Source organism: Heteronotia binoei, chromosome 14, assembly GCF_032191835.1.
Source record: "Heteronotia binoei isolate CCM8104 ecotype False Entrance Well chromosome 14, APGP_CSIRO_Hbin_v1, whole genome shotgun sequence".
In the NCBI taxonomy this organism is placed as follows: Eukaryota; Metazoa; Chordata; class Lepidosauria; order Squamata; family Gekkonidae; genus Heteronotia; species Heteronotia binoei.
Window position 1 is genome coordinate 47,436,660 of NC_083236.1, and position 24,788 is coordinate 47,461,447.

The window sequence follows — 24,788 nt, forward strand, 5'->3', positions numbered from 1 at the left end:
GTAAGAGATACATGTATATTTCCCTTCCTAAAGAGCTTCTGATAAAGCATTAAAGCAGGCCAAAGTGAAAGCTCTTTGATATTTAGGAAATTCTAAAACATATAGATTAATTAGTTGTATGACATTGTGTGTAGAATAACCAGGAGATCCTATGATTGTCTGGCACCAGAAGTTCTGTCTCCCTTAGCGTTATGCACCACTAGGTGGTGATGTGAGCAGACTTGTTTTTAAGGCAAGAGATGTTTCAGAGGTGACTTGTCATTGCCTGCCTCTGTGTTATGACCCTGGTATTCCTTGGAGGTTTCCTTTCTGAATACTAGCCAAGGCTGCCCTGGCCTGGACAGCTCAGGCAAGCCCAATCTCATCCGATCTTGGAAGATAAGCAGGGCCGACCCTGGCAATTGTTTTGAAGGGAGACCTCCAGAGAATACCAGGAGGCGGGTAGCAGTGGCAGGCTGTGAAACCACTTCTCTGAATGTCCTCCATGCCTCAATGGGAGTTGTTAGAAGTCACCATGACTTCCAGGAACAGGCATACATACACACACAATGAGAGCCAGTTTGGTGTAGTGGTTAAGTGCGTGGACTCTTATCAGGGAGAACCAGGTTTGATTCCCCACTCCTCCACTTGCAGCTGCTGGAATGGCCTTGGGTCAGCCGTAGCTCTCCTTGAAAGGGCAACTTCTGTCAGAGCTCTCTCAGCCCCACCCACCTCACAGGGTGTCTGTTGTGGGGGGAGGAAGATAAAGGAGATTGTGAGCCACTCTGAGACTCTGAGATTTGGAGTGGATATAAATCCAATATCATCAATATCAAAAGAAACCCCACCCCCTAAAAAGCCCCCAACTACTAGCCAAGGCTGACCCCGCTTAGCTTCTGAGATCTGATGGGATCAGGCTAGCCTGGGCTATCCAGGCCCGGTGACATCTAGATAGTCTGCAAGAACAAAGTTTATAATAGTTGGGCGTAATAGCCAGAAGCCAATTACTGACCTATTGCTTCTGAGTCCAGTTGTGCCTGCTGAAATTGTGAGTGGCCAGCTAGGTATAATTATAGTGCCATACTAAGCAGTTGTGCCTTTCTGAGTCCAATGAAGTTAATGAACTTGGAAGGGCATCACTTTGCTTTAGATGGCACTGCCAGTCTCTCTGTTGCTGGCACATAGAGGTCAGTTTGTTGGCTGGTCCATCGTTTTGGAATTTCCGTCTGAAGAATTCAATCAAGTTAGAGTAATTAAAAAAAAACAATTGCATGGCATTCCTTGAGAGGGGGATGTTGGCTTTCAGTGAACAGCGCTCAGTTGGCCAATAGTGGCCTGCTGTCATTTGTGCTCATTTGGTTCCATTTTTTATGGTTCTGCCTGAAATAACTTCAGTCCATTTAAAAAATAAGGCTAAAGGTTAAATCGATCTTGTCAGGTGTCTCACAACAGGAAAGATGTTTAACACTGTGGTAGCTGCTATTAAGGATTTGTTAACAGGCTTGGGGTGGCAGAGGGGCTTTTCAGAGGCTGGAATTCATGAGCTCATTCTTCAGTTTAGGCTCTTAAAGAGAATGGCTTTTTAGTTCTGTCAGCCAATGCCATGAGATGATGTCTTTTGGACGCCCCTCTTCAGCCACCTTCTGTTGGTGCTACAGCAGTGGCCTTTTCTTCGTTGACCCAATTAAATCAAACATATAGATTGATTATTCAGGCTCTGGTCACGTTCAGATTGGATTACTGTAATATGTGGGGTTTCCTTTGGAAACTCTTCAGAAGCTTGGGGTGGTTAAAAAAATGCAGTGAGAAAGATCCAGGGGCTGCTGGTTTCTGTCAGAGGCTGGTAGGCTTAATTGGGCCTTGGTCTAGATAGGCCAGGCTAGCCCAATCTCATTGGATCTCAGAACTAAACAGGCTAGCCCTGGTCAGTACTTGGGATGGGAGACTTATACAAAGGCAGGTAGTGGCAATCCACCTCTGAACTTTACTTTCCTTGAAAACCCTTTGGCAGGGGTGTCAAACATACAGCCTGGGGTTGAATCAGGTCCCTGGAGGGCTCCTATTAGGTCCCCAAACAACTGGCTGTCATCTGCTTCCTTCTCCCTCTCGCTTCCTTCTGCATTACAGCTTGCTTTTCTAGGCTTGCTCAATCGCACAGGAGCTACAGAGCAAAACCTCTATTTTCTGCATTGGCTGAGGCTCCTCCCTGAGGGAGGAAGGGGGGAGGGACAGCTTGCTTTGCCAGGCTCTCTCAATTGCACAGCAGAGCTACTAAGCCAAGCCTCCCTTCTATAAGGTCTCTCCCTCCCGGTCCCCTGGGAAAGGAAGGAAGGAGCCAGAGCTTCCTTGTTCCCTGGATCACACAGGATCACACAGGAGAGGCACCTTTAAGGCCAATGAGTGCTTATGTTTTAAGCATGTTTTATTTTAAATTTTTAAAATCTTTAACCATGTTTGTCTGTGTCCTTTATAGAGTTTATATCTCCACTACCTGGCATTACATTTTATGACACTCATGGCCCAGCCCAACAAGGTCACATTTATATCAGATCCAGCCCACATAACAAATGAGTTTGACACCCCTGCCCTGTGGGGTTGCTCTAAGCCAGCTTCAACATGATGACAAAAAAAGGAGGCTAAACTGCAAAGTAAGAAGTGAAACAACAAATGTGCTTGCTTCAGCAGCACAAATACTAAAAAACAACAAAAGACCTCCAGACTGCCGAGATCATTTCCCCTGGAGGAAACGGCAGCTTCAAAGGGTGGACTTTGGCATCGGGCTCTTGCTGAGCTCCCTCCCCTCCCAAACTCTGTCCTGGCCAGGCACTGCTCCCAAATCTCCAGGAGTTTTCCAAGCGAAAGTTAGCAACAATCATACTGTTGCCCTTCTGGTTCTGCACTCTTCCCCCACTGGCTGATCCTTACCTTGTTTAAAACAGTTTTGCACGTGTTATTTTGCACATATGAACATATGAAGCTGCCTTATACTGAATCAGACCCTCTTTGGTCCATCAAAGTCAGTATTGTCTACTCAGACTGGCAGTGGCTCTCCAGGGTCTCAAGCCGAGGTTTTTCATGCCTACTTGACTGGACCCTTTTTAGTTGGAGATGCCGGGATTGAACCTGGGACCCTCTGCTTACCAAGCAGATGCTCTGTCATTGAGCCACCGTCCCTCCCCATAAAGACACCGCCCTCCCCATATATACAGACGTTGTCTGTTACTTTTATTTATTTATATTTAAAACTGAATCTACCTCTCTCTACTCCCTGGATTGTCCCATTGTGCAGATTATTTGATTTCTTCACCCAAAGGGTGATTAACATGTGGAATTCACTGCCACAGGAGGTGGTGGCCGGCACAAGTATAGCCACCTTCAAGAGGGGTTTAGATAAAAATATGGAGCAGAGGTCCATCAGTGGCTATTAGCCAGTGTGTATATATAAATTTTTTTGCCACTGTGTGACACAGAGTGTTGGACTGGATGGGCCGTTGGCCTGATCCAACATGGCTTCTCTTATGTTCTTATTTGTATGGGGGAGATGCCCATTGAAATGAGATGGTGTTGTGGTTATAAACAGCCTTGAGAGCCGAATGCTGAGCAACTGTCGGTCCCCTTAAATAATGATGCCATGGGAGAGAACACCCAAACTGGCTTTTATGCTGCCCTCAGTCTGTACATGGCAAATAATTAATCTGAATTTTTCACACTAACCTTTTGTGTTGATTCAGAGAATCATAGAGTTGGAAGGGATGGCCAGGGTCATCTAGTCAAGCCTCCTGCACAAGGCAGGGAATTCACAACTACCTCCCCACACATACCCCTGCTCCATGCTCAGAAGATGACAAAAAAAAAAAAATACCCCAGGATCCCTGGCCAGACTGGCCTGCCGAAAATTGCTACCTGACCCCAAAGTGATGAACAGCATTTCTCTGGGCTTGTAAGAAAGGACCACGATGCAACCCTTTCTGCCCTCCTTCTCATGATCTCCTAAATTCACAGAATCAGCATTATTGTCAGATTGTTTAGTTGTTTTAAGCTGCTGAAATTAGAAATGCATTATATGATTGACACAGGTTCAGTTTTAGGCATTTGGTTGCTACAGTGCATGGTGATCAGATCACAAACAGGTAAAAGTGACCAAATATTCTTCAGATTTAATTCCCAAAATATGTGAAATAAAATACTGCAGTTGTTAATACAACAGGTCAGAAATATGCATTTAGCAGAGGCATCAATATAAAGTATTCTTGTAGACAGAGTAGTCACTTTTACAGTCTAGGACATTGGGGAAGATAAATCTGCTACAGATAACTGGTTCTGCCTGTTTTGCCACTAAACTAATTACAAAAGGAAATCTGTCATTTAGTATGAAGGCCCAAAAGTAATTGGTAGGTTTCCTGACTTCTGAACCCAAGCAGGCAACAAATTTTTGTCTGGAGACATCATGAAAAGCTACAAAATAGCAAATGAAAAGAGATCCTCAGTTTTATCCATTGCACTCAAAGAGCACAATCAGATATATAATAAATAAAAATCAGTGCCGCAATTGTGTGTATTACTATTTTAAGCTGTCTTGAGTCCTCTGAAAAAGCATTATTTAAAAAAAACAAATCTTAAGCATGTTAACAGTTAAATACGAAGGCCACTTGTTTTAAAAACATTTTTTTCAGATGTCAACGACAACGTCCCTTTCTTCACCTCCTCAATTTATGAAGCTTCAGTCACAGAAGGAGCAGAGATTGGAACTTCAGTTCTGCAGGTTTCCGCCACTGACCTTGACCTTGGTCCAAACGGCAAGGCAAGTGTAAAAAAAAGCAGTGTTGAAGTTGTGTTTGGCATCAGTGAATGAGTAGCAATGCTAAGAATGACAATCAAGGTCAGCGTTGAGGGTCCCCACCTTCAACTGGCAGCTCCCAGGTGGCATGCCTCACTGTCAGGCTGCCTTGACCTAGGAGAGATGGCTGTTGTCTGCCCTTTCCCCCTTTGAACAGGGCCAGGGATTGGGCAAGGATCCAAGACCTCCCTTCTTCCTGGTGTCATACTGTGCTCCTGCCATAGGTAGAGGTAGTGGCTCCTCTCCTTCCACCACCCAGAAGGAGAGGGAGAATACTGTCACTGACCAACCACTCATGGACCTCCCTGGACTTCCCCATTTGGGGAAGGCGTTAGGCTTCGCATCTGCCCCCTGATGCTGGCAGATTCCAGCCCTCGTTTGAGACCTATGGGGTGGGGAACGTACTTGATGTCATTTCTTTAGTGGAACGCAAGGTGGTGTGCTTCCTTTGGACAGAAGAGAGAAAAGAAGTGCCCAGAAAACCATGGGCTGGTGTTGGTGGGTGTACATGCACATGGGGGCTTGCTGGTTTCCTTTTGCCCATTTCAATCCTGCCCAGTGGGTAAGACAACTCTCCGCTGCCAAAATCTGGATTCCTTATAGACCTCATCTCTCTTCATCTTTCAGATCACTTATTCTTTGCTACCTGATCGCAATGGGGACTATACGTTTTTCCGCTTGGACCCTACGACAGGTTCAATCTATACTACCTCTGTGTTTGATAGGGAAAAGAAAGCGTCGTACCTCTTAGAAGTCAAATCAACCGATGGCTCGGAATCAGCTCGGCCTGGAAAGCATGGGCAGCCAAATTCTGGTGAGAAGAATTTTTGGAGATCAGTAATTGGCTCTCCTCCTCTTCTTCCTTCTCCTCCTCCTCCTTCCCATGTTGATCTCCTGTAGGAGAGCTAGATTCAAGCACCTGAGAGACCAGCAAGAGCCTGCACACAGTGGTGGATTGGGATTGCACCCATGTTGTCTATGTTGAGAGGGTCTGTAAGCAGACAATCTGCTTTTGCAAGCAGAGCTCCCAGGTTTGATTCCCGGTGTCTTTAGTTAAAAGGATCAGGAGGTAGCTGATACAAAAGACCTCAACATAAGCCCCAAGAGAGTTGCTACCAGTCTGAGTGGACAACACTGACGGACCAGGGGACTGATTCAGTATAGGACAACTTCATGTGTTCATGTGTCCCATACTCAGGACAGACTAATATTGATGTGTAAGGGCCTATATGTGTAAATAGGGCCAGCCCTAGACTGTCTGGGGCAAGTGACAGAGCTGGCCCTAGACTGTCTGTATTCTTGTTGCTTGGGAGGGGCAACAGTGTGAGGGCTTCTAGTGTTCTGACCCCACTGATGGACCTCCTGATGGCACCTGGGTTTTTTGGCCACTGTGTGACACAAAGTGTTGTACTGGATGGGCTATTGGCCTGATCCAACATGACTTCTCTTATGTTCTTATGTCTGGCATCCTAGGCAAGGCTAACTTCTGGCATCCCCTCTGCATTGATAACATCACTGAGTCACATGGGGGGAGGGGGCCCAATTCATCACCCCCAGAAGGCTGGCACCCTAGGCAGTCGCCTAGTTTACCTAGTGGCAGGGCCAGCCCTCTGTGTAAAGCTGAGCATTTGTAACTTCCTCCCATTTGATTTGTACCCCTTTCCCCTCTAATTTTGAGAGAGAACTATTCTGCTAGCATGAGCTTCCATGCATCAAGCCTGGTACGCACAGGGTCTTATTCCAGTGCAATATCCAACATGCAGAGGTTAGGTAAGCCTGGGACCTACCATGCAGAGACTTGTACACAGTTAGAGGCATATCTGTGTGGGGCTTGTGAACCGCATCAGCCGTGTCACAGAGGAGCTGCTCAGACCATCAAGGCCCATTAAAGACGCACTGCTCCAGAAAAGGTCAAGACTCTCGAGGGAATCCGATCAGCAATTTGGCTTGGTTGCGTTTTTAAAGGGGAAGTTAAAATTGGACACTGTCGTCTTCAGGACAGGGAAGCTATGACTCGATGATGCAATTGTCATAATAGATGTCAGTTAGCGTGCGTGTTATCTGCTTAAGAAAATTGGATGTGACATTCATTTGATACCCAAGTGCTTCCCCCCCTTTTTCTTCTTTTGAAGTAATATAGGTATTATAAATTGTCCGCAACCCTAAGGGTTTTTTCTTTCCCTGTATCCTCCACGATATTCGTCTTCATTTAACGTGCGGCTCGACAGTTTAAGGAATTGCAGCTGACAGAAGCAGTGCAGCTGAGTGTTTTAATCTCTTGTTCCCCCGTCTCTCTAGACACGGCCTACGTGCGTGTTTTTATCAGTGACGTGAACGACAACAAACCCATCTTCACCCAGAGCGTCTATGAAGTTAATGTAGATGAAGACCGAGATGTGGGATCGACTGTCATTACCGTCGGCGCTAATGATGAAGACGAAGGTAAATCTCTGGAATTCCCTGTAGCAGCACCTGAAATATTAATGAGTTAATTTTTTTCAGGAGCGAGGAGATATATTTGAGCAGCAGCGGGAAAGAAAACGTCTCATATGTCTCTCAGCTTTTTTTTTTTAAGCCTTCACTCTGTCTGAACTTGACAGGCTCTGAGGTTTATAAAGGGCCTGTGAGACTTATGCCAAATAACTCTATTTATGGAAGACCGTGCATTAGGCAGAGTTCAGTTTGTGGAGGGAAACGATGCGGTGTTTGTTATTCAGAACATCTCTCTCAAAAGAGAGCAGAGAGCTGGAAGCAGAGTAGCAAGAATGGTTGTTAGATAGGGCAGTGTTGACAGAGTGAGCTAAACTCTAAATCAAAAGAGTAAGAGCTGGTAGAGGGGAAGGAGGGTTCATGAATCTGTCAATTCCTATTTCGGGGGCCCTTAACCCTTCTGAGCCTATGGGCATCTTTGGAAATGTGACCTAGTGCTAGATGCAGCCATAAAATCCCACGGGGCCCAGATCTCAGCGGGGAGAACACTGCCTAGTGAGATCCAGGCCCTGCGGTATTTAGAAAGTAATCCTAAACAGGTCTACTCTGAATTCTACTAAGGTCCAGGGCTTTTCTTGTTGCAGGATCTCCTTTCTATATTAGGCCAAGCCCCCCTGATGTAGCCAATCCTTCAAGAGCTTACAGGGCTCTTAATACAAGGCCTTCTGTAAGATCCAGGAGGATTGGCTACATCAGGGGTGTGTGGTCTTTTATGCAGAGAAATGCCTGCTACAAAAAAACCCCTTGGAAGTTCCAAACCAAGCATCTTCCTATGGTGGAGGTGGCTGTTTCCAAATGGGCACTCCCAGAAGACACAATGGTGTTACATACTAGGTTCTTCTGAAGCTCCTCCTGCTCCAGTGAGGTGGAGGAAAGCCAGGATTGGCTCTTTGCTATGGGAAGAGATGACTGGTCAAAGAAACAAATGGATGACAGGATGTCCACTGATAGATGTCATCAGGGCTTTTTTTTTGTAGCAGGAACTCCTTTGTATATTAGGCCTCACCTTCCTGATGTAGCTAATCCTCCTGGAGCTTACAGGGCTCTTATAACAGGGCCTAACATCAGCTCCAGGAGGATTGGCTACATCAGGGGTGTGTGGCCTAATATGCAAAGGAGTTCCTGCTACAAAAAAAGCCCTTAGTGTCATGGTGCCCATGGGGCACTGTGTTGGGGATCATCACTTGATGGTATCATAAGAGTCTGTTTTTGTCATGGCTTGAACACAGGAGGGAAAAAAAGCGCTGCATTGTAAGCATTGGTTTGGGGCTTACGTTTTACATGCAGTTTGAATTTTTGTCCATGGCAGCAAGGAGAAGCAGATGAAAAGAAATAGCAGAGGACTGAAAGAGGAAGATGAAACAAAAGAGAAACCATAAATTGTCGGCAGGGTAATTAACACAGCAACAGTGCACAACCTGATTAAAGAGTAGGTAAAGGTTTATTTAGGAATTAATATACTTGATAGGAAAGAGGAGAGACAGTTTCTTAACTACATTTCTAGCTGAGAAGATAAGACTGAGTGTAGCATTTCCAAGAAGAAGGGGGAAATTGCCCTGTGAGTGGCAATCTAGAGACAGACAAGGTATAGCACTTAACAAGAAAGAAGTGTTGACCTCATTAACCTATCTAATTGTCTTCTTGCTGCCCCCTAAAGGGTGGTCTTTTTTGTACGTTGGACATACCTTTTCCAACAAAATGAACTCATTTATGCCAATTTATGCGCTTTGGTAGTTCATCAGGATTCTTCACTTTATATCTCTAGCAAAGGCTTCCATTGTAAAATGCACTTATCTAGGTTAGTGACGTTGGATTTACTAGAACGTAGCTACTGAACATGTTCAGGGTTGACATTTAAAAAGGTTGTGGTCCCATTTTCAAAGCTGACCTTGAGAAGATAGACAACAGAATACACTTTGAAATAAGGTCTCCTTCATAAGGGAGTTTTGGCAGTGCACTGTGTCTCTACCTTATACCAAGGCTTGGGGAAGTATCAAAGAGCATGTATGGCCTTTTGTATTCCCCCCTCTCTGTCCCTTTCCACATGTCCCCTTTTCCTTTTTGTATCCCCTATAAATTTAATAAAACTTTATAAAATCAAAGAGCGATTTTTAAAAGTACAGTAGAAGAAGAAGAGATTGGATTGATATCCCACCTGTCACTACCTGAAGGATTCTCAAAAGTGGTTTACAATCTTTTACCTTTCCCTTCCTACGATATAGATACCCTCTGAGGTAGGTGGAGGTGAGAGAGCTCTCACAGAAATTGCTCTTGAGAGGAACAGCTCTGTGAGAACTGACTGACTCAAGGTTACATCAGCAGGTGCGTGCATGTGTAAGAGTGGGGACTCAAACCCGGTTCTCTCAGATACGAGTCTGCGCACTTAACCACTACACCAAACTGGGGTGGGAGCGGGAGTAGCAGAGTGAGGGAGATGACTTGCCCGACACAGGGCTTCAGGAAAGAAAATCAGGCAGACACGTGCAACTAGTGCCAAAAGGTGTATTAACATATATACACGACAAGTGCTCTCTTGTGCAGTCTATACAATATCACCTCCACGGACAAAGTGCTTCGCCTAACCACCATCTCACAGGGAGAGACCTGTGTGATGCACACACAGATCATATATAGTCCAAGCAGCCAATCCTGGCCATGCTGACTCAGCAGATTGCATCACTTGGCTTCTGCCGGCTCAAGCCGGTCTGCTGATCAGGTCACTGTGACCTAGCCTGGCAGCTAGATCACCAGCTGTCATACTGTAGCTGTCAGACTGGGTTTATGTAGATTCTTGCTCCAACACACCTCCTAATCTATTTAAACCCAGTGCACCAAAACACTTTACACAGTTTACATACATGTCCACCAGCAACATTACAGTTCATATTTACGTAGCTCGGAACCCTTTCCGGAATTCGTTCAGGAACTCATCATGATTGTAAAACACATCATCGTGTTCCTGTTCAGCCAGCTCTTTCAGACGCTTGGCTTCAGCCTCCTTCTCCCTTGCCTCGCACTCTGCCACCCAGGCTTTCCATTTCTTAGCCTTTTCTTTTAACATTTCCTCAAATCCGGGTGGGTCTGGATTGACAGTCAGAGTGACATAGGGACACTTGTACCTAGCGGGACGTTGGCCTTTGGTGGACCTGGCAGACACCCGTGGCCCTGTGCTTGGACCAGCTTTGTCTTCTTCGGGTTGCTCTGTTCCCACCTCCTGGGCTGGTTGCTCTGCCCCTGTAATTGGGTGTTCAACCTCCTGACTCTCACACTTTACCTCCAGTTCCTGCATTTGAGGCTCTGCCTCCTGACTCTGCTCGTCAGGCTCTGTGCCAGCATTCGGCTCACCTTCTCCAGCCCCACTGGGTGCCACCTCCTGGGCTGGAGTTCTGGGCTGCGCTCCAACATCGTTATCGCTACTTGGCAGCAGGACAAATTGTTTCTGCAAGGAGTGCAACCTTGGCCAGCTGCTTTCTTCATTGAACTGGGCACTCTTACTAAGTGTTATCTTGCTTTTGCTATTGCAGAAACGATAACACCTGGCCCTTGGCTTGTAGCCCAGAAAAATTAGGCTCTCTGCCCGGACATCCCCCTCCCCGCTACTCGTGGAGTGGATGCCAACCCGAGCCCGTGACCCAAAGACTTTTAAAGAACTCAAATCTGGGGTCTTGTTCAACAGTAACCTGTAAGGCACATTTTTCACAGTATTACACCAAACCCTATTTTGCAAAAAAACAGCTGCATGTATGGTTTCTGCCCAATAGGTCATTGGCAGTTGTGCATCCTCTAACATGCAATACATCACATTCTGCAATACAGCCCCATGCCCATTTTCTCGGGGCGTTGCCGGGTTCGTCAGACGGTGGGCGATGCCCTTGTTCTCCAGCCAACGTTTCATCTGGTTAGATAAGAATTCCCCCCCTCTGTCGGTTTGTACAGCCAGGAGATTAACCCCTAATTGTCTCTCCACTGCTTTGACCCACTTGGTGAATGTCTTATACACCTCAGACTTATGCACCATGGTGAAAACCCACGCGTACCTCGTGTGGTCGTCGGTGGCCACCAAGCAGTATCTCCTCCCCGACAGACTCTTTGGCAATGGGCCAATAACGTCTAAATGGACTAGTTCCAGGGCTCGTGTGCTTTCCCTTGAGCTTTCTTTAGCAACAGCACACGCCTTGCTTTTGGTCTTCTTGCAGACCTGGCAATCCAAGTAACATTTGCAAGGATTTACTTTCAAACTAGGCACAAGCTCCAGGGTTTTCTTTAACGCCCTAAATCCGCAGTGCCCAAGTCTCCTATGGAGCAAATGTATACAATTATTGTGCACAGGCTCATTCGACACCTGAGCCACCTGGGCACAATCACTCTGGACCACATACAGTTTACCTTCCCTCTTTCCTGTCACAAGCAACTTTCCCCCACCTCCCAGGATTTTGCAGCAGGTTTTCTCAAATCTCACCTGGTATCCCTGGTCAAACAGTGTGCTAACACTCAACAGGTTAGACTGCAGTGAGGGTACATACAACACATTTTGCAACATACATTTCAGTGCAGGAAATTCCACATTGCCTGAGCAAACAGAATTGGCAGTGGTCCCATCAGCCAATCTCACATACTTATGCTCAGGACTGTCAATGTTTTTCAACAACTCCTTCTCGCAGCAGAGATGGCTCGTTGCCCCGGAGTCTAAAATCCAAGCAGACCCTGTGCTCTCTACTGCAGACGTGACCAGCCGGGTTGCTTCCTCACACGGGCTGGCGGTCCTCCGCTCTCGCCGCACACGCCCCCGCCTCTTCTCCCTCTCAGGGCAAGCTCGGAGCAGGTGCTGCGACGACCCGCATCCATAGCAGCGACGGACTGCAAACGCAGTCGGCTCCACTTCCTCCACCTTCGGACGCCTGCCAGCAGCAAAAGCTGGCTCATTCTTGGCTGTCTTCCCGGACACACCGATAACAGCACGCTGCCCGGCCGACACCCCCGGACAGCTCACGGCCGCAATTCTCTCTTGGAAGTCAAGCAGGTGGGCACAGACGTATTCCATGGTCAGGGTCGCTACGTCCACCGTCTCCAGAGAAGTTATCAGGGGAGTGTACTCAGGTGGCAACGACGACAGCAAAATGTACACTCTGTCGTCTGGAGCTACAGTCTTGCCTCTTGCCTCCAGCTCAACGAAACAGTCCGTTAGCCGTTTGATGTGATCTTTCACACACCCTCCAGCCGGCATAACGGTGCGGAACATCCTCCTTGTCAAGGCCATGAGGGAACCAGCAGTGGTGCTAACATGCACCGCACTCAACGCGTCCCAGGCAGCCTTGGGAGTGTCCTTCCCTCGCACATAAACCAGCTGGTCATCTCCTATAGACAGCACTATGTTGGCCAGTGCCTTATCCGATAACACAGTCTCGGCAGGAGATAAGTCAGCAGGGGGGTTACTCACGAACAGCCATTGCCCTTCACGCTTGAGGTAGTGTTGCATTCTCAGGCTCCACACCGCGTAGTTGGCTGAGGTGAGCTTCTCAACGGCTACTCCAAGCTGTTGCTGAGCCATCGTGCCGACTCCTCCTCACGGCTGGCTGCCGACGTCCCTCTGGCTCTCAAACAGAGAACGGTGGTGCTTCTGTGTCCTTCACCGGCGTTCCTCGCCTCCGGCTCTTTCCAAACTCACAGTCAGCTCAACTCTCAACTCTCTCCTCCGCGCAGCGGAAGCGCCCTGGGCCCATAACCCTGTCGGAGCGGGAGTAGCAGAGTGAGGGAGATGACTTGCCCGACACAGGGCTTCAGGAAAGAAAATCAGGCAGACACGTGCAACTAGTGCCAAAAGGTGTATTAACATATATACACGACAAGTGCTCTCTTGTGCAGTCTATACAATATCACCTCCACGGACAAAGTGCTTCGCCTAACCACCATCTCACAGGGAGAGACCTGTGTGATGCACACACAGATCATATATAGTCCAAGCAGCCAATCCTGGCCATGCTGACTCAGCAGATTGCATCACTTGGCTTCTGCCGGCTCAAGCCGGTCTGCTGATCAGGTCACTGTGACCTAGCCTGGCAGCTAGATCACCAGCTGTCATACTGTAGCTGTCAGACTGGGTTTATGTAGATTCTTGCTCCAACAGGGCAGTTGTTAGAAGATAGTAAATGGAGTGGGGCAATTTTTAGAAGATAGCAACGTCTGCTTTTGCTTCCTTCACTGAAGCTGTGCCATGTGTCAGGGTTGTATTGATGACACCTTTCTCTGGAACAGCTAGACTGTGAATATTCTCTGCCAGCAGAATGGTGTCGCTGAAAGCTTGGAGTCGGATGTTGATGGAAAGTAGGCAACATTTTATTGTTTTTCATGTTAACATCTGCTTTTACAAGACTCAGTGTTAATGGCATGCTTTTATTATTTAATTATAAGCTGTTGCCAAAAAACTTTGACAAAGAAATGGAACTTTAACAATGTGAACAGATGTTAATGAGGATAGAAATTCATTGGTGTGATTAATTCAGGGAATGGTAGTTAGAAGCAATAACAGTGATGATTAATAATGATCCTGTTCGGTGTAAGTGATATGAAAGCTGGGTCTGCTTGCTCTTAAGGAATGCTCAAGAGCGCCTAATCAAATTGTACTGGTAACCAGTTGAGTACCAGATCTGCTTCAAGGTTCTAGTATTGACTTTCAAAGCCTTACGTGGCCTGGGACCGATATACCTGTGGGACTGCCTCTTCCCAAATGAGCCCCGAAGGTTGTTGCAATCTGCCAACCAACATTTTTTGGCCTTGCCTTGGCCAGGACCAGGGCCTTTTCAACCCTGGTCCCAACCTGGTGGAATCAGCTCTCTATGGAGATACGGGCCCTACCAGATTTGTTACCTTTTCGTATGGCCTGTAAGACGGAGCTGTTCCGGGCGTTTGGTTGAGGCAAGTGGGCGTTGTTCTCCTCATTGCCTGTACCATCTGCTATCCCTCCCCACAGTGATCCGTTATCTGAATTATTATATCTGGGCCATTGATTATAGTCCAACCTGCACCATGAGCCCACCTGCCTTTGTTATATAGTACTGTGTTGTATTGTTTGCTTTTAATTGCATTTTATTGGTTTTATTGTATTTGACTGGTTTTATTTGGATGTAATCTGCCCTGAGCCCGTTTGAGAAAGGGCAGAATATAAATTTACCAAAATAAAAAAATAAAATAAAATAAATAACTATCTTTTATACAACACTGTTGTTGCATTTTTCAGGTGCCAATGCAAAACTAAGATACCAGATAACAGCTGGGAATGTTGGAGGAGTGTTTGATGTCAAGCCAGAAACAGGAGTCATCTTCATGGCCCAACCGCTGGATTATGAAGAATTGCAGCTGTATGAACTTCACCTCTTGGCTTCTGATGGGAAGTGGGAAGATTACGCCATTGTGATTGTCAACATTGTGAACAAAAATGATGAAGCTCCTGTGTTTGCTCTTAATGAATATTATGGAAGTGTGATTGAAGAGCTAGACGGCCTCCCAGTCTTTGTTCTTCAGGTACATTTGGGTATGCTCACCAAAAAACAAACTTAAGCATGATCTGGCAAAACAAGTCCCTATAGGGGTAGCCCTAACTTCTTGCTGCCGTCCCTGGCTCAGCAGGTCACAGCAAGGCAAAGGAACCCATGCCTCCTATTGTTGAGAGAAGAAGACTCTAGATTTATACACTGCCCTTCTCTCTGAATCAGAGACTCAGAGTGGCTTACAACCTCCTATATTGTCTCCCCCCATAACAGACACCCTGTGAGGTGGGTGGGGCTGAGAGGGCTCTCATAGCAACTGCCCTTTCAAGGACAACTCCTGTGAGAGCTATGGCTGACCCAAGGCCATTCCAGCAGCTGTAAGTGGAGGAGTGGGGAATCAAACTGGGTTCTCCCAGATAAGAGTCCGTATACTTCACCACTACATCAAACTGACTCTCTGGAAGTGGTGGGTCTTATCAGTTTGCCTTCCTGTTTATTTCTGGCAGCCTCGATAGCCTAGGCTAGCCCAAGCTCAGGAGAGCTTGCAACCTAAGTAGGGTCAGCCTTGGTTGGTACTTGGATGGGAGACCACCAAGGAAGACCAGAGGTGCTGGGAAGAGGAAGGCAACAGCAAACCACCTCTGCCTTGGAAACCCCATGTAGGGTCTCTCTCAACAAATCAGTTGTGCACATAATGCACATGGGACATATCAGGGTTGGCAAATGCCATGTGAAAGATGCTGGTGTTGCCATTTCATAAAGGTTCTGTCTGTTAAGAACATAAGAGAAGCCATGTTGGATCAGGCCAATGGCTTATCCAGTCCAACACTCCATCTCACAATGGCTAAAAAAAAGGTGCCATCAGGAAGTCCATCAGTGGGGCCAGGATGCTAGAAGCCTTCCCACTGATTGCCCCTTGCCCCAAGCGCTAAGAATACAGAGCATCACTTGTCCCAGACAGAGAGTTCCATCTATACCTGGTGTCTAATAGCCACTGATGGACCTCTTCTCCATATGTTTATCCAGTTCCCCTCTTGAAGCTGTCACCACCTCCTGTGGCAGTGAATTCCATGTGTTTATAACCCTTTGAGTGAAGAAGTACTTTCTTTTATCCATTCTGACTCGACTGCTCAGCAATTTCATTGAGTGCCCATGAGTTCTTGTATTATGAGAAAGAGAGAAAAGTACTTATTTCTCTACCTTCTCTATCCCATGCATAATCTTGTAAACCTCTATCATGTCAACCCTCAGTTGTCGTTTCTCCAAGCTAAAGAGCCCCAGCTGTTCTTCATAGGGAAAGTGTTCCAGCCCTTTGGTCATTCTAGTTGCCTTTTTCTGCACTTTTTCCAATGCTGTATTTTTTTTTTTGAGGTGGTGTGACCAGAATTGTCCCCAGTATTCCAAATATTGTTCTCTGTCTCTCTGTGGTGTAATGCATACATCTGTTTCTACACTGTTGAAATGCAGTAGAAGGCAAACCATTTCTTCTCATCTCTTGCCCTGAAAACCCCTGGAGGTGGAAATTCATGGGGTCACCATGAGACTGCTGTGACTCGACAGCACACTTTACCTTAACATTGTTGAACATATACTCAATATTTATGTTCTGTGGTTACCAACTTTCATTTTTAATTTCACTCTCTCTAGGTTGCGGCAAATGATCCTGATAGCAGCCTGGATGGAGGTGACATAAGATATTCCTTACACGGACATGGAGCGGATGATGTCTTTGCAATAGATGAGAACACCGGCAGCATCTATTCCCAGAAGATGTTAGATCGGGAAGAGAGAGCCCTTTGGAGATTTGTTGTGTTGGCAACTGATGAAGGGGGAGAAGGTCTTACCGGATTTGCAGATGTGGTTATAAACGTCTGGGATATAAACGATAATGCCCCGATGTTCATTTGCATGCCCAGCGATTGCAACGGAAGCGTTTTTGAGAATTCTCCTGACAATACTTTGGTCATGGAGATGTCAGCCGTAGACCTGGATGATTCCAACGTAGGCCTCAATGCAATTCTGACTTACCGTCTAATTGAGAATGTGAAAAACGAGCATGATGAAGACTTATTCGAAATTAATCCTGCAACTGGCAACATCTACATAGCGAGAGGAATGTTGGATAGAGAGAAGGCTGAGAAATACTTCCTTATCGTTGAAGCCAAAGATGGAGGAGGACTGGCTGGAACGGGTACTGCCACCGTCTGGGTTGTGGATGTAAACGATCACATCCCTAGTTTCACACAGGATATCTGGCATGCCATGATCCCCGAAACGAGTGCTGTCGACTCGGAGGTTCTGGAAGTGGTGGCAGCTGATGAGGACAGCGGGGAAAATGCTGACTTAACATTCAGTATTATCGGGGGAGATCCAGAACAGAAATTTTACATTGAAAGCCATAAAGGAGGTCAGCGTGCGAGTATCAGGCTGAAAAAGAGCCTGGATTATGAGCAGACCCATGAGAGACGTTATAACCTCACGATCAAAGTGGAGGATCTGGATTTTTACAGTGTTGCCTTTTGTTTGATCGAAGTGGAAGACTGTAATGACCACAGCCCTGTTTTCAGCTCTCAGTTTGTGCAGTTGAGCCCTTTCTTCGAAAACACACCCGTGGGCACTACCATTGCCACGGTAACAGCGATCGATGAGGATTCGGGGTCAAATGGGAACATTTGGTATTCCATCAAGCAGGATTCAGATCCTGCTGGGCAGTTTGCAGTAGACCAAGAAGGTCATGTGACAGTGGCCAAAGGATTGGATCGGGAGGTCACACAGGAGTATAGTTTAATCGTACAGGCCTCCGATCAGGGTCTTCCTGCCCGAACTGGAAGTGTTACAATATTGATTGACTTACTAGATATTAATGACAATGGCCCAGTGCTTGAGGCATTGTACATGCCTGTGGTCTGGGAAAATACACCAGGACCTCAGGTGGTGTATATGACTCCTACATCTAACCTGCTTTGGGCTTTTGATCCAGACAGCAATGAAAATGGGCCACCGTTTATGTTTTCCGTACCGCCAGATTATCAACACACTTTGGATTTCTCTGTTACCGACAACGGAAATAATACAGCGATGGTTACTGCTCTGAGATCCTTTGACAGAGAGAAGCAGAAGGTTTTTTATCTGCCCATTATTATAACTGATAGTGGGAGTCCTTCAGTGAGCTCTACAAACACTTTGACTATCACTATTGGTGATGAAAACGATAACAGTCATGAAGCCGGCTATAAGGAAATCTTTGTTTACATGCACCGAGGTAGGTAATGCATGGACTCTGGGTGTATTGGTGCTATAGAGACTGTGGGCCATGGCATATCTTCTTTGTGGTCTCTGTGCTTCACACTCATGGGATGAAGCACCAGCGCCAATCCCCAATCGGTAATTCCAAAGTCTGGGATTTTTCGCTGCCTGACCCCGGTAGGTGTGTGTGACAGCCCCAGTGTGCATGCCCACCCGGTGGGCATCAATATTCCGCCAGTTCCTTCTTTACTGCCGCGTCAGATAGACTTATTTTCGTCACTCCAGTCGGTAGCTATTACCTTTTTCCTTCTCCAGGTTCTCTTCATTTCTTCGTTTTTTTTCCTCCTTGTTCCTGTTATATTAAAAAAAAATTAGAGACTGTTAGTTGTTTCACGCCTTTGGGGTTTTCCCCCACGCCTTTCTCCCGCCATCCCTGTCTATGGAAAAGCGTTGGGGTTTTTTTAAGCGGTGCCTTAAGGGTGGGAGAAAGATCCCTCCTCTGGACGGACATTCTCTTTGTCTGCTGTGCCTTGGGGAAGGTCATCAGGTGGAATCCTGCCATTGTTGCTCAAAATTTTCCAAAAAGACCAGGAAAAACTGAGCGGCAAGACTTTCGGCAGCGCTGGTGAAATCGGCTCTTGCACTACAGATGTTAACATCGGCGTTGACAAGCACTTTGATGGCTGCCCCGGCACCGATATCGGTTCTGGTCTCGTTGTTGAGCCAACTGACCCAATCATTCCAGGGAGTCGACCACCCCCACAAGCGTGCGGGCTCGACATCCCATTTGGAACCATTGACCCTGGCCAAGAAGGCCAAAGGGGCCCGGGACTCACGTTCTGCTGAGCCCAGGAAGCACAAGGAGAAAAAGAGGTACCAAGACAGGCAGACCCCTTCTCCGCCACCGAAGGACCCGGCGATCGTTTCAGGGGAGCCTCCAGAGAAAATCCTCGCTTCTACGATTTGACAGAAGAGCTCCTCAGGTCCGACGGATGTTCCGCAGACCTCTCTCTCCGGCTCTGACCAGGAGGTCAACCCTATAGAATGGTCGGCAGACTTGAAAGAGGGCGGCGATCCTAGCTCGGCATCGGACTTAGAGGTTTCGCAGCCGAGGGACCACTTGACACCGAAGATGCCCTTGATCCAGCCCGAGAGATTCGGGGAGCCTTTGGACCCTTTTAGATGTCCTCATTCTCTGCCCAACTGGGACCCCAACCGTGGGCTTACCCATTTGGTGGCTACCCTTACCATTCTCCATACCTGTGGTACCCTCGTCAGAACCCTGATTGGGATCAGCACTCGGAGGCTTCGCACCGCTCTAGAGTCTCTGCACACTCTCCACCAGGTCGCCGAGAGCCATCGATGCTGACTTCGTCCCCGAGGTTGGTCAGAAAGTCAGCACGCTCCAGTGGTCCCGACGTCGAGAAATCTTCCTCAACTAGGATTACCATCGACGCCCCAGTTTTACCATCGGCTGAGATCGTATCGTCTTCGCCATCGACCTCTGATGATGATGGCGAAGAGCAATCGGGCCATCAGGAGGGATTGTCCCCAGAATCTAGAACAGCCGAGGACCTTCCAATCTCTCCTTCGGAAGATTTGAAGTCCTATGGGGAACTCATTAAAAGGATGGCGAATTCCTTGTCTTTGTCTGTGGTCCAGCCTCAACCGGTCATTGATGATACAGTCTTTGACAGTATGCAGAAGGACACTTCAACAGTGGTAGCCCTTCCCATTACCAAGGTCATCTTGCAAGCCATCAAAGATCCTTGGTCTAAGCCTGCCTCAATCCCTATCTCATCCAAGTGCATGGATCACATGTATAGGATCCAGGAGCAGGGCGCAGAGTTCCTCTTCAACCATCCACGCCCCAACTCTGTAGTAGTGTCGTCCTCCTCTAAGGCTAAGAAGACCCATGCCTCACCTCCAGATAAAGAGGGGAAGAGGATTGATACGTTTGGCAGGCGCTTCTATTCTGTTGGCACTCTGGGTATCAAAATTTCTTATTATTCTGCATGCATGGCAAGGTACCAGTATTCCCTATGGGAGCAGCTTTCACTGCTCCTGGCTTCTCTGCCTGAGGATAAGCACACTTTGGCCAAGAAGGCTCAGAGGGGACGGAATGCTCCTGGTGAAACAACAGCTGCAGGCTTCCAAACATATGGTGGACACTACAGCTAAAACTCTTACCTCGGCTATTACATTATGTCGTCACTCTTGGCTTCGATCCACCACTCCAATTGGACACAAGATCCTGGGTTGAGGATCTTCCTTTTGAGGGTGAAGGTCTATTCCGCTCCACTATGGACGCGGTCCTACAGGAGATGGACAAGAGTATAAAGATGTCTCGTAATTTGGGAGTACCTTCATCTTCCACTTGCCCTGGCAAGTCTTGCCCATGGTCCAAACAATGGCCTAAGAAGTCCTATCACGCCAAATCCCCTGAGGGTTCGTGGAAGCCACGTACAGGGCAGCATGAGGCTAAGAGTTCCTTTGCTGCAGGAGGGAAAACCAAGTTTTCTTCTTTTTCCTCGCATATGGGAAAATCTAAGGCTGGCAGGAATCCCAAGCAGGGGCTTTGGCTTTGATATCCCCCTTTCTACCCCCACCCCCTCCTAGGGACCCACTGGCCTCCACAGTTTCTTGCAAGCCTGATGGCAGATTACCACCGACAAGTGGGTCTTGTCCATCATACAGGAGGGTTGTGCAATAGAATTTGTTCAGCCCCCTTCGTATCCCAGATTGCTGATCACACACCCTACAGTGGTTTTGCTGGAGGAAGTCCAAAATCTGCTCAGCAAGCGCGATAGAACCCGTTCCCAATCATCTCAAGGGCCAGGGGTTCTACTCCAGGTACTTCACGGTACCCAAGCGGGACAGCGGACTTTGTCTGATCATGGATCTGGGGGGCCTGAACGAATTCATCGCTTATCAGAAGTTCAGAATGCTGACTCTGCAAAGCATCCTTCCACTCATCAACAAAGGAGATTGGATGGCTACCCTGGACTTAAAGGATGCCTACTTCCACATCAGCATCCTTCCCAGTCACAGGAGGTTTCTTGGGTTTACCATTGGGATGCACCATTTTCAATATCAGGTGCCCCCTTTTGGGCTCTCTATGGCCCCAGGGTCTTCACAAAGACCATGGTTGTTGTGGTGGCTTATCTTCGGCTCCAGGGTATCATCTTTTTTCCCTACATAGACGATTTGTTGGTGGTTGCTGTGTCCGAAGCTTCTCTCAGAGCGCATCTACAGGTGGTTCTCAGCCTCTTGAGTGCACTAGGACTTCCAGTGAACGAGAAGAAATCTCACCTGGTCCCAACGCAAAGAGTTCAGTTTATCGGAGCGATTTTGGACACCACCCAGCATCCGGCATTTCTTCCAGATTCCCAGACATTGGATATCATCTCCCTGGTCCAGCTCCTTCAGACAGTGAGATGCTCTTCTGTTCTGCAGATCCAATGTCTCTTGGGCCTCATGGTGGCTACTACCAATGTTCTGTGCTTTGCGAGGCTGAGGATGCGAGTCCTCCAGCTCTGGTTCATCAGGAACTACAATCCAGTGAGAGATCTCCCCTCCAAGATTCTGCAAGTTCCTTCGCTGGTGCTTCAAACTCTGGATTGGTGGAAGATGAAGTCCAATCTTTGCAGAAGAGCGCCGTTTCATCTCTCTCTCCCCTCAGTCACGGTAACAACTAATGCCTCGCTGTGGGGGTGGGGAGCGCATCTCGGAGATCTGCATAGGCAGCCCATGGCCCCCATCGATGGCTCACCATCATATCAGTTTTTTAGAGCTCATGGCAGTTAATCTGGCCTTGAGGTCGTTTCTACTCCTAAACAGCGGTCAGACCATAGCTGTGATGTCAGACAACACGACAGCTGTCAGTTATATAAATCACCAAGGGGGGACTGTGTCCAAAAGGCTGTATGCTTTGGCAATGCAGCTTTGGGAGACCTGCATAGCTTTGCAGACTTTCATTGTAGCCACCCACCTACCCGGGGAGCTAAATGTTCAAGCGGACTCCTTGAGCAGGGGAGAGGTCTCCCATCACGAATGGGAACTGAACTTGAGATACCTCGAACCTCTGTTCCGGAAGTGGGGTCATCCCAGAATAGACATGTTTGCCACGGTGAACAATCGAATGTGCGAACAGTTCTGCTCCAGGGAAGGGACGGACCCAGGTTCCCTAGGGGACGGTCTTCTGCTTCCATGGGCGGACAAGTTCCTCTACCTGTTTCCACCCTTGCCTCTTCTCACCAGAGTGCTTCACAAATTGACCCAGGAGCGTCCGGAGTGTATCCTAGTTGCTCCTTGGTGGCTTCGATAGACTTGGTTTCCTGTTCTCCTAGCCATGGCAGGGGGGTGTCACCACAAGTTCCCATTGGAACAAGTTCCCTTTTGGCTCAAGGTGGCCGCCTTTTTCACCACGACATTCCTCACCTCAAATTGATGGCTTGGAGGGTCAACTTCTAGAATTCTCTGATAGAGTGCAACATGTCATGTTGTACAGTAGAAAGCTGTCAACTTGCCACTCCTATGCGGAAAAGTGGTCTAAGTTTCTGTCCTTTCTACAGAACGAGGGTATCAATGCACATTCTGCTGGTCTTGAGTTTGTGTTTGAGTTTTTACTTTCTCTTGTTGATGCTGGACTTAATCATTCTTTGGCTCAAGTATATCTGGCTGCCATCTTGGCTCAACCCGACCCTGTGGATGGCACTTCGGTTTTTACCCATCAGCATACAAAACGTTTTTTGAAGGGTCTTCTGTGGCTTCACCTGCCGTCTAAGGTTCCTCCTCCTGCTTGGGATCTGACGCTCGTACTGGACCGACTCTTTAGCCAGCCTTTTGAACCCTTGGCTACCTGCCCGTTGCATCTTCTAGCCTGGAAGACTGCCTTCTTAATGGCCATCACTACAGCCAGGAGGGCAGGTGAGCTCGTGCTCTGCGATGTGATATTCTGTACATTTCCTTTCAGGACGATGGGGTGTCCTTGGCCCCGGACATCTCGTTCCTCCCTAAGGTGGTGTTTAGTTTCCACCTTAATTTGGAAGTCTTTTTACCCTTCTCCTTTGGTGGAAGAGAGATGTCTGCATGCCTTGAATGTTAAGAGGGTATTGTTTTTTGTGCATCGCACCAAGTCGTTCAGGAAGGATTCCAATCTATTTGTCTCATATGCGGTGCCTAGGTTGGGTCTCAAAATCTCCTCACAGAGACTTTCTAAGTGGATCACGGAAGCCATTAAACTTTGTTACCTGTTGGCGAAGCGTCCCTTGCCGAGGCCGCTTCATGCGCATTTCACTAGGGCTATGGCTACATCCACAGCGTTCCTGAAGGGTGCTTCTCTGGCGTACATCTGTTTGGCTGCAACCTGGGCATCTCCTCACGTCTTCATGCGACATTATGCTCTGGATGTCCGGAAGCATCGCAGAGCACAGCTGGGTACCCTGGTCCTTCTGCATAACTGCCAGCTCCCTCCTCCAGGTAAGCCTAGCTTGCTAATCTCCCATGAGTGTGAAGCACAGAGACCACAAAGAAGATAAACAGGTTTCCTACCTGTAACTGATGATCTTCGAGTGGTCATCTGTGCAGTCACACTACCCGCCCTCCTTCCCCTCTGCTGCTGGTCATGGTACTCTTGATAGGTGACGGCGGGAAGGAACTGGCGGGATATTTGCGCCCACCGAGTGGGCATGCGCACTGGGGCTGTCGCGCATGCCTTCCAGGGTCGGGCAGCGAAAAATCCCGGACTTTGGAATTACCTATCGGAGATCGGCGCTGGCGCTTCATCTCATGAGTGTGAATGCACAGATGACCACTTGAAGATCATCAGTTACAGGTAGGAAACCTGTTTTTCTAGAGTCAGCGTAGGATCTGGGAGATCACTCTGCAAAGCCCAGAATACTCCTTTGGTGGCACAGGGGGTGGTATGGGGTATGTGGAAGACTGAGGGAAGGAAAATGGCACTGATATGGACGGGATCTACAGAAATATGCACCTTCCCATCTGCATAGTTTTCAAGGCTTTGGCTGTGATCTTTTAAAAAAAAACCCCATGCATTGTACCAAGCCACATTTTTGAAAGATGGCAGCAAAATGGGGGAAGACACAGAAACATGATAATTAGGGACCAGCGTGGTGATGCTCCAGCAATCCCTTGCGCTGGTTTTTAGGCCAAACCAAACCAAAATTTTTGTGTGGAAGCATCCTTGGTTTTTTGATGATGATGATGATGATGATGATGATGAATTGTCACAGTCAGATAAGTGACAGGTAGATAGTGTTCTGTAATCTGAGATCTATTCAAGTTCTTGGGAATTGCAGATTTCACAGAACTGCTGCTGTTCCAAGCAACACTGTCTTCGGGAGCTGAGCTGGTTATTACTTGTTCAATGGCCAGAATGTCCAAGTGTTTCTTGAGACTTCTAGGCACTACTCCAAGGGCTCCAATGACAACTGGCACCTTCTTTTCCCAAAGATACTCTAACTCTCTTCATTCTTGTCATTGTCAATAACAGGGCTTTTTTTGTAGCAAGAACTCTTTTGCATATTAGTACAGGGCCTACTGTAAGCTCCAAGAGGATTGGCTACACCTGGGGTGTGTGACTTAATATGCAAAGGAGTTCCTGCTACAAAAAAAAAAAGCCCTGAAATAATAATAACAGTGTTTTCTTACCTGTGTTCATTCACCATGCAGAAATCAGGGTTGGGGTTAACTTGGTACAAAAATCTGTTTTTTTTTTAAGAAGCGTTTGC

At 47.5% G+C, this 24,788-nt stretch overlaps 1 protein-coding gene across 1 annotated transcript in view; it reads left to right on the top strand.

The window, feature by feature from the left end:
• The window catches only part of LOC132582446 (neural-cadherin-like), a 165,350-nt gene that overhangs the window by 84,888 nt on the left and 55,674 nt on the right, over positions 1–24,788 (top strand). The window contains exons 14-18 of the mRNA XM_060254019.1: positions 4,653–4,780; positions 5,444–5,630; positions 7,115–7,258; positions 14,541–14,824; positions 16,438–18,052. Of these exons, the coding sequence (XP_060110002.1) occupies positions 4,653–4,780; positions 5,444–5,630; positions 7,115–7,258; positions 14,541–14,824; positions 16,438–18,052 (2,358 nt within the window). The remainder of the gene's footprint in view (positions 1–4,652; positions 4,781–5,443; positions 5,631–7,114; positions 7,259–14,540; positions 14,825–16,437; positions 18,053–24,788) is intronic.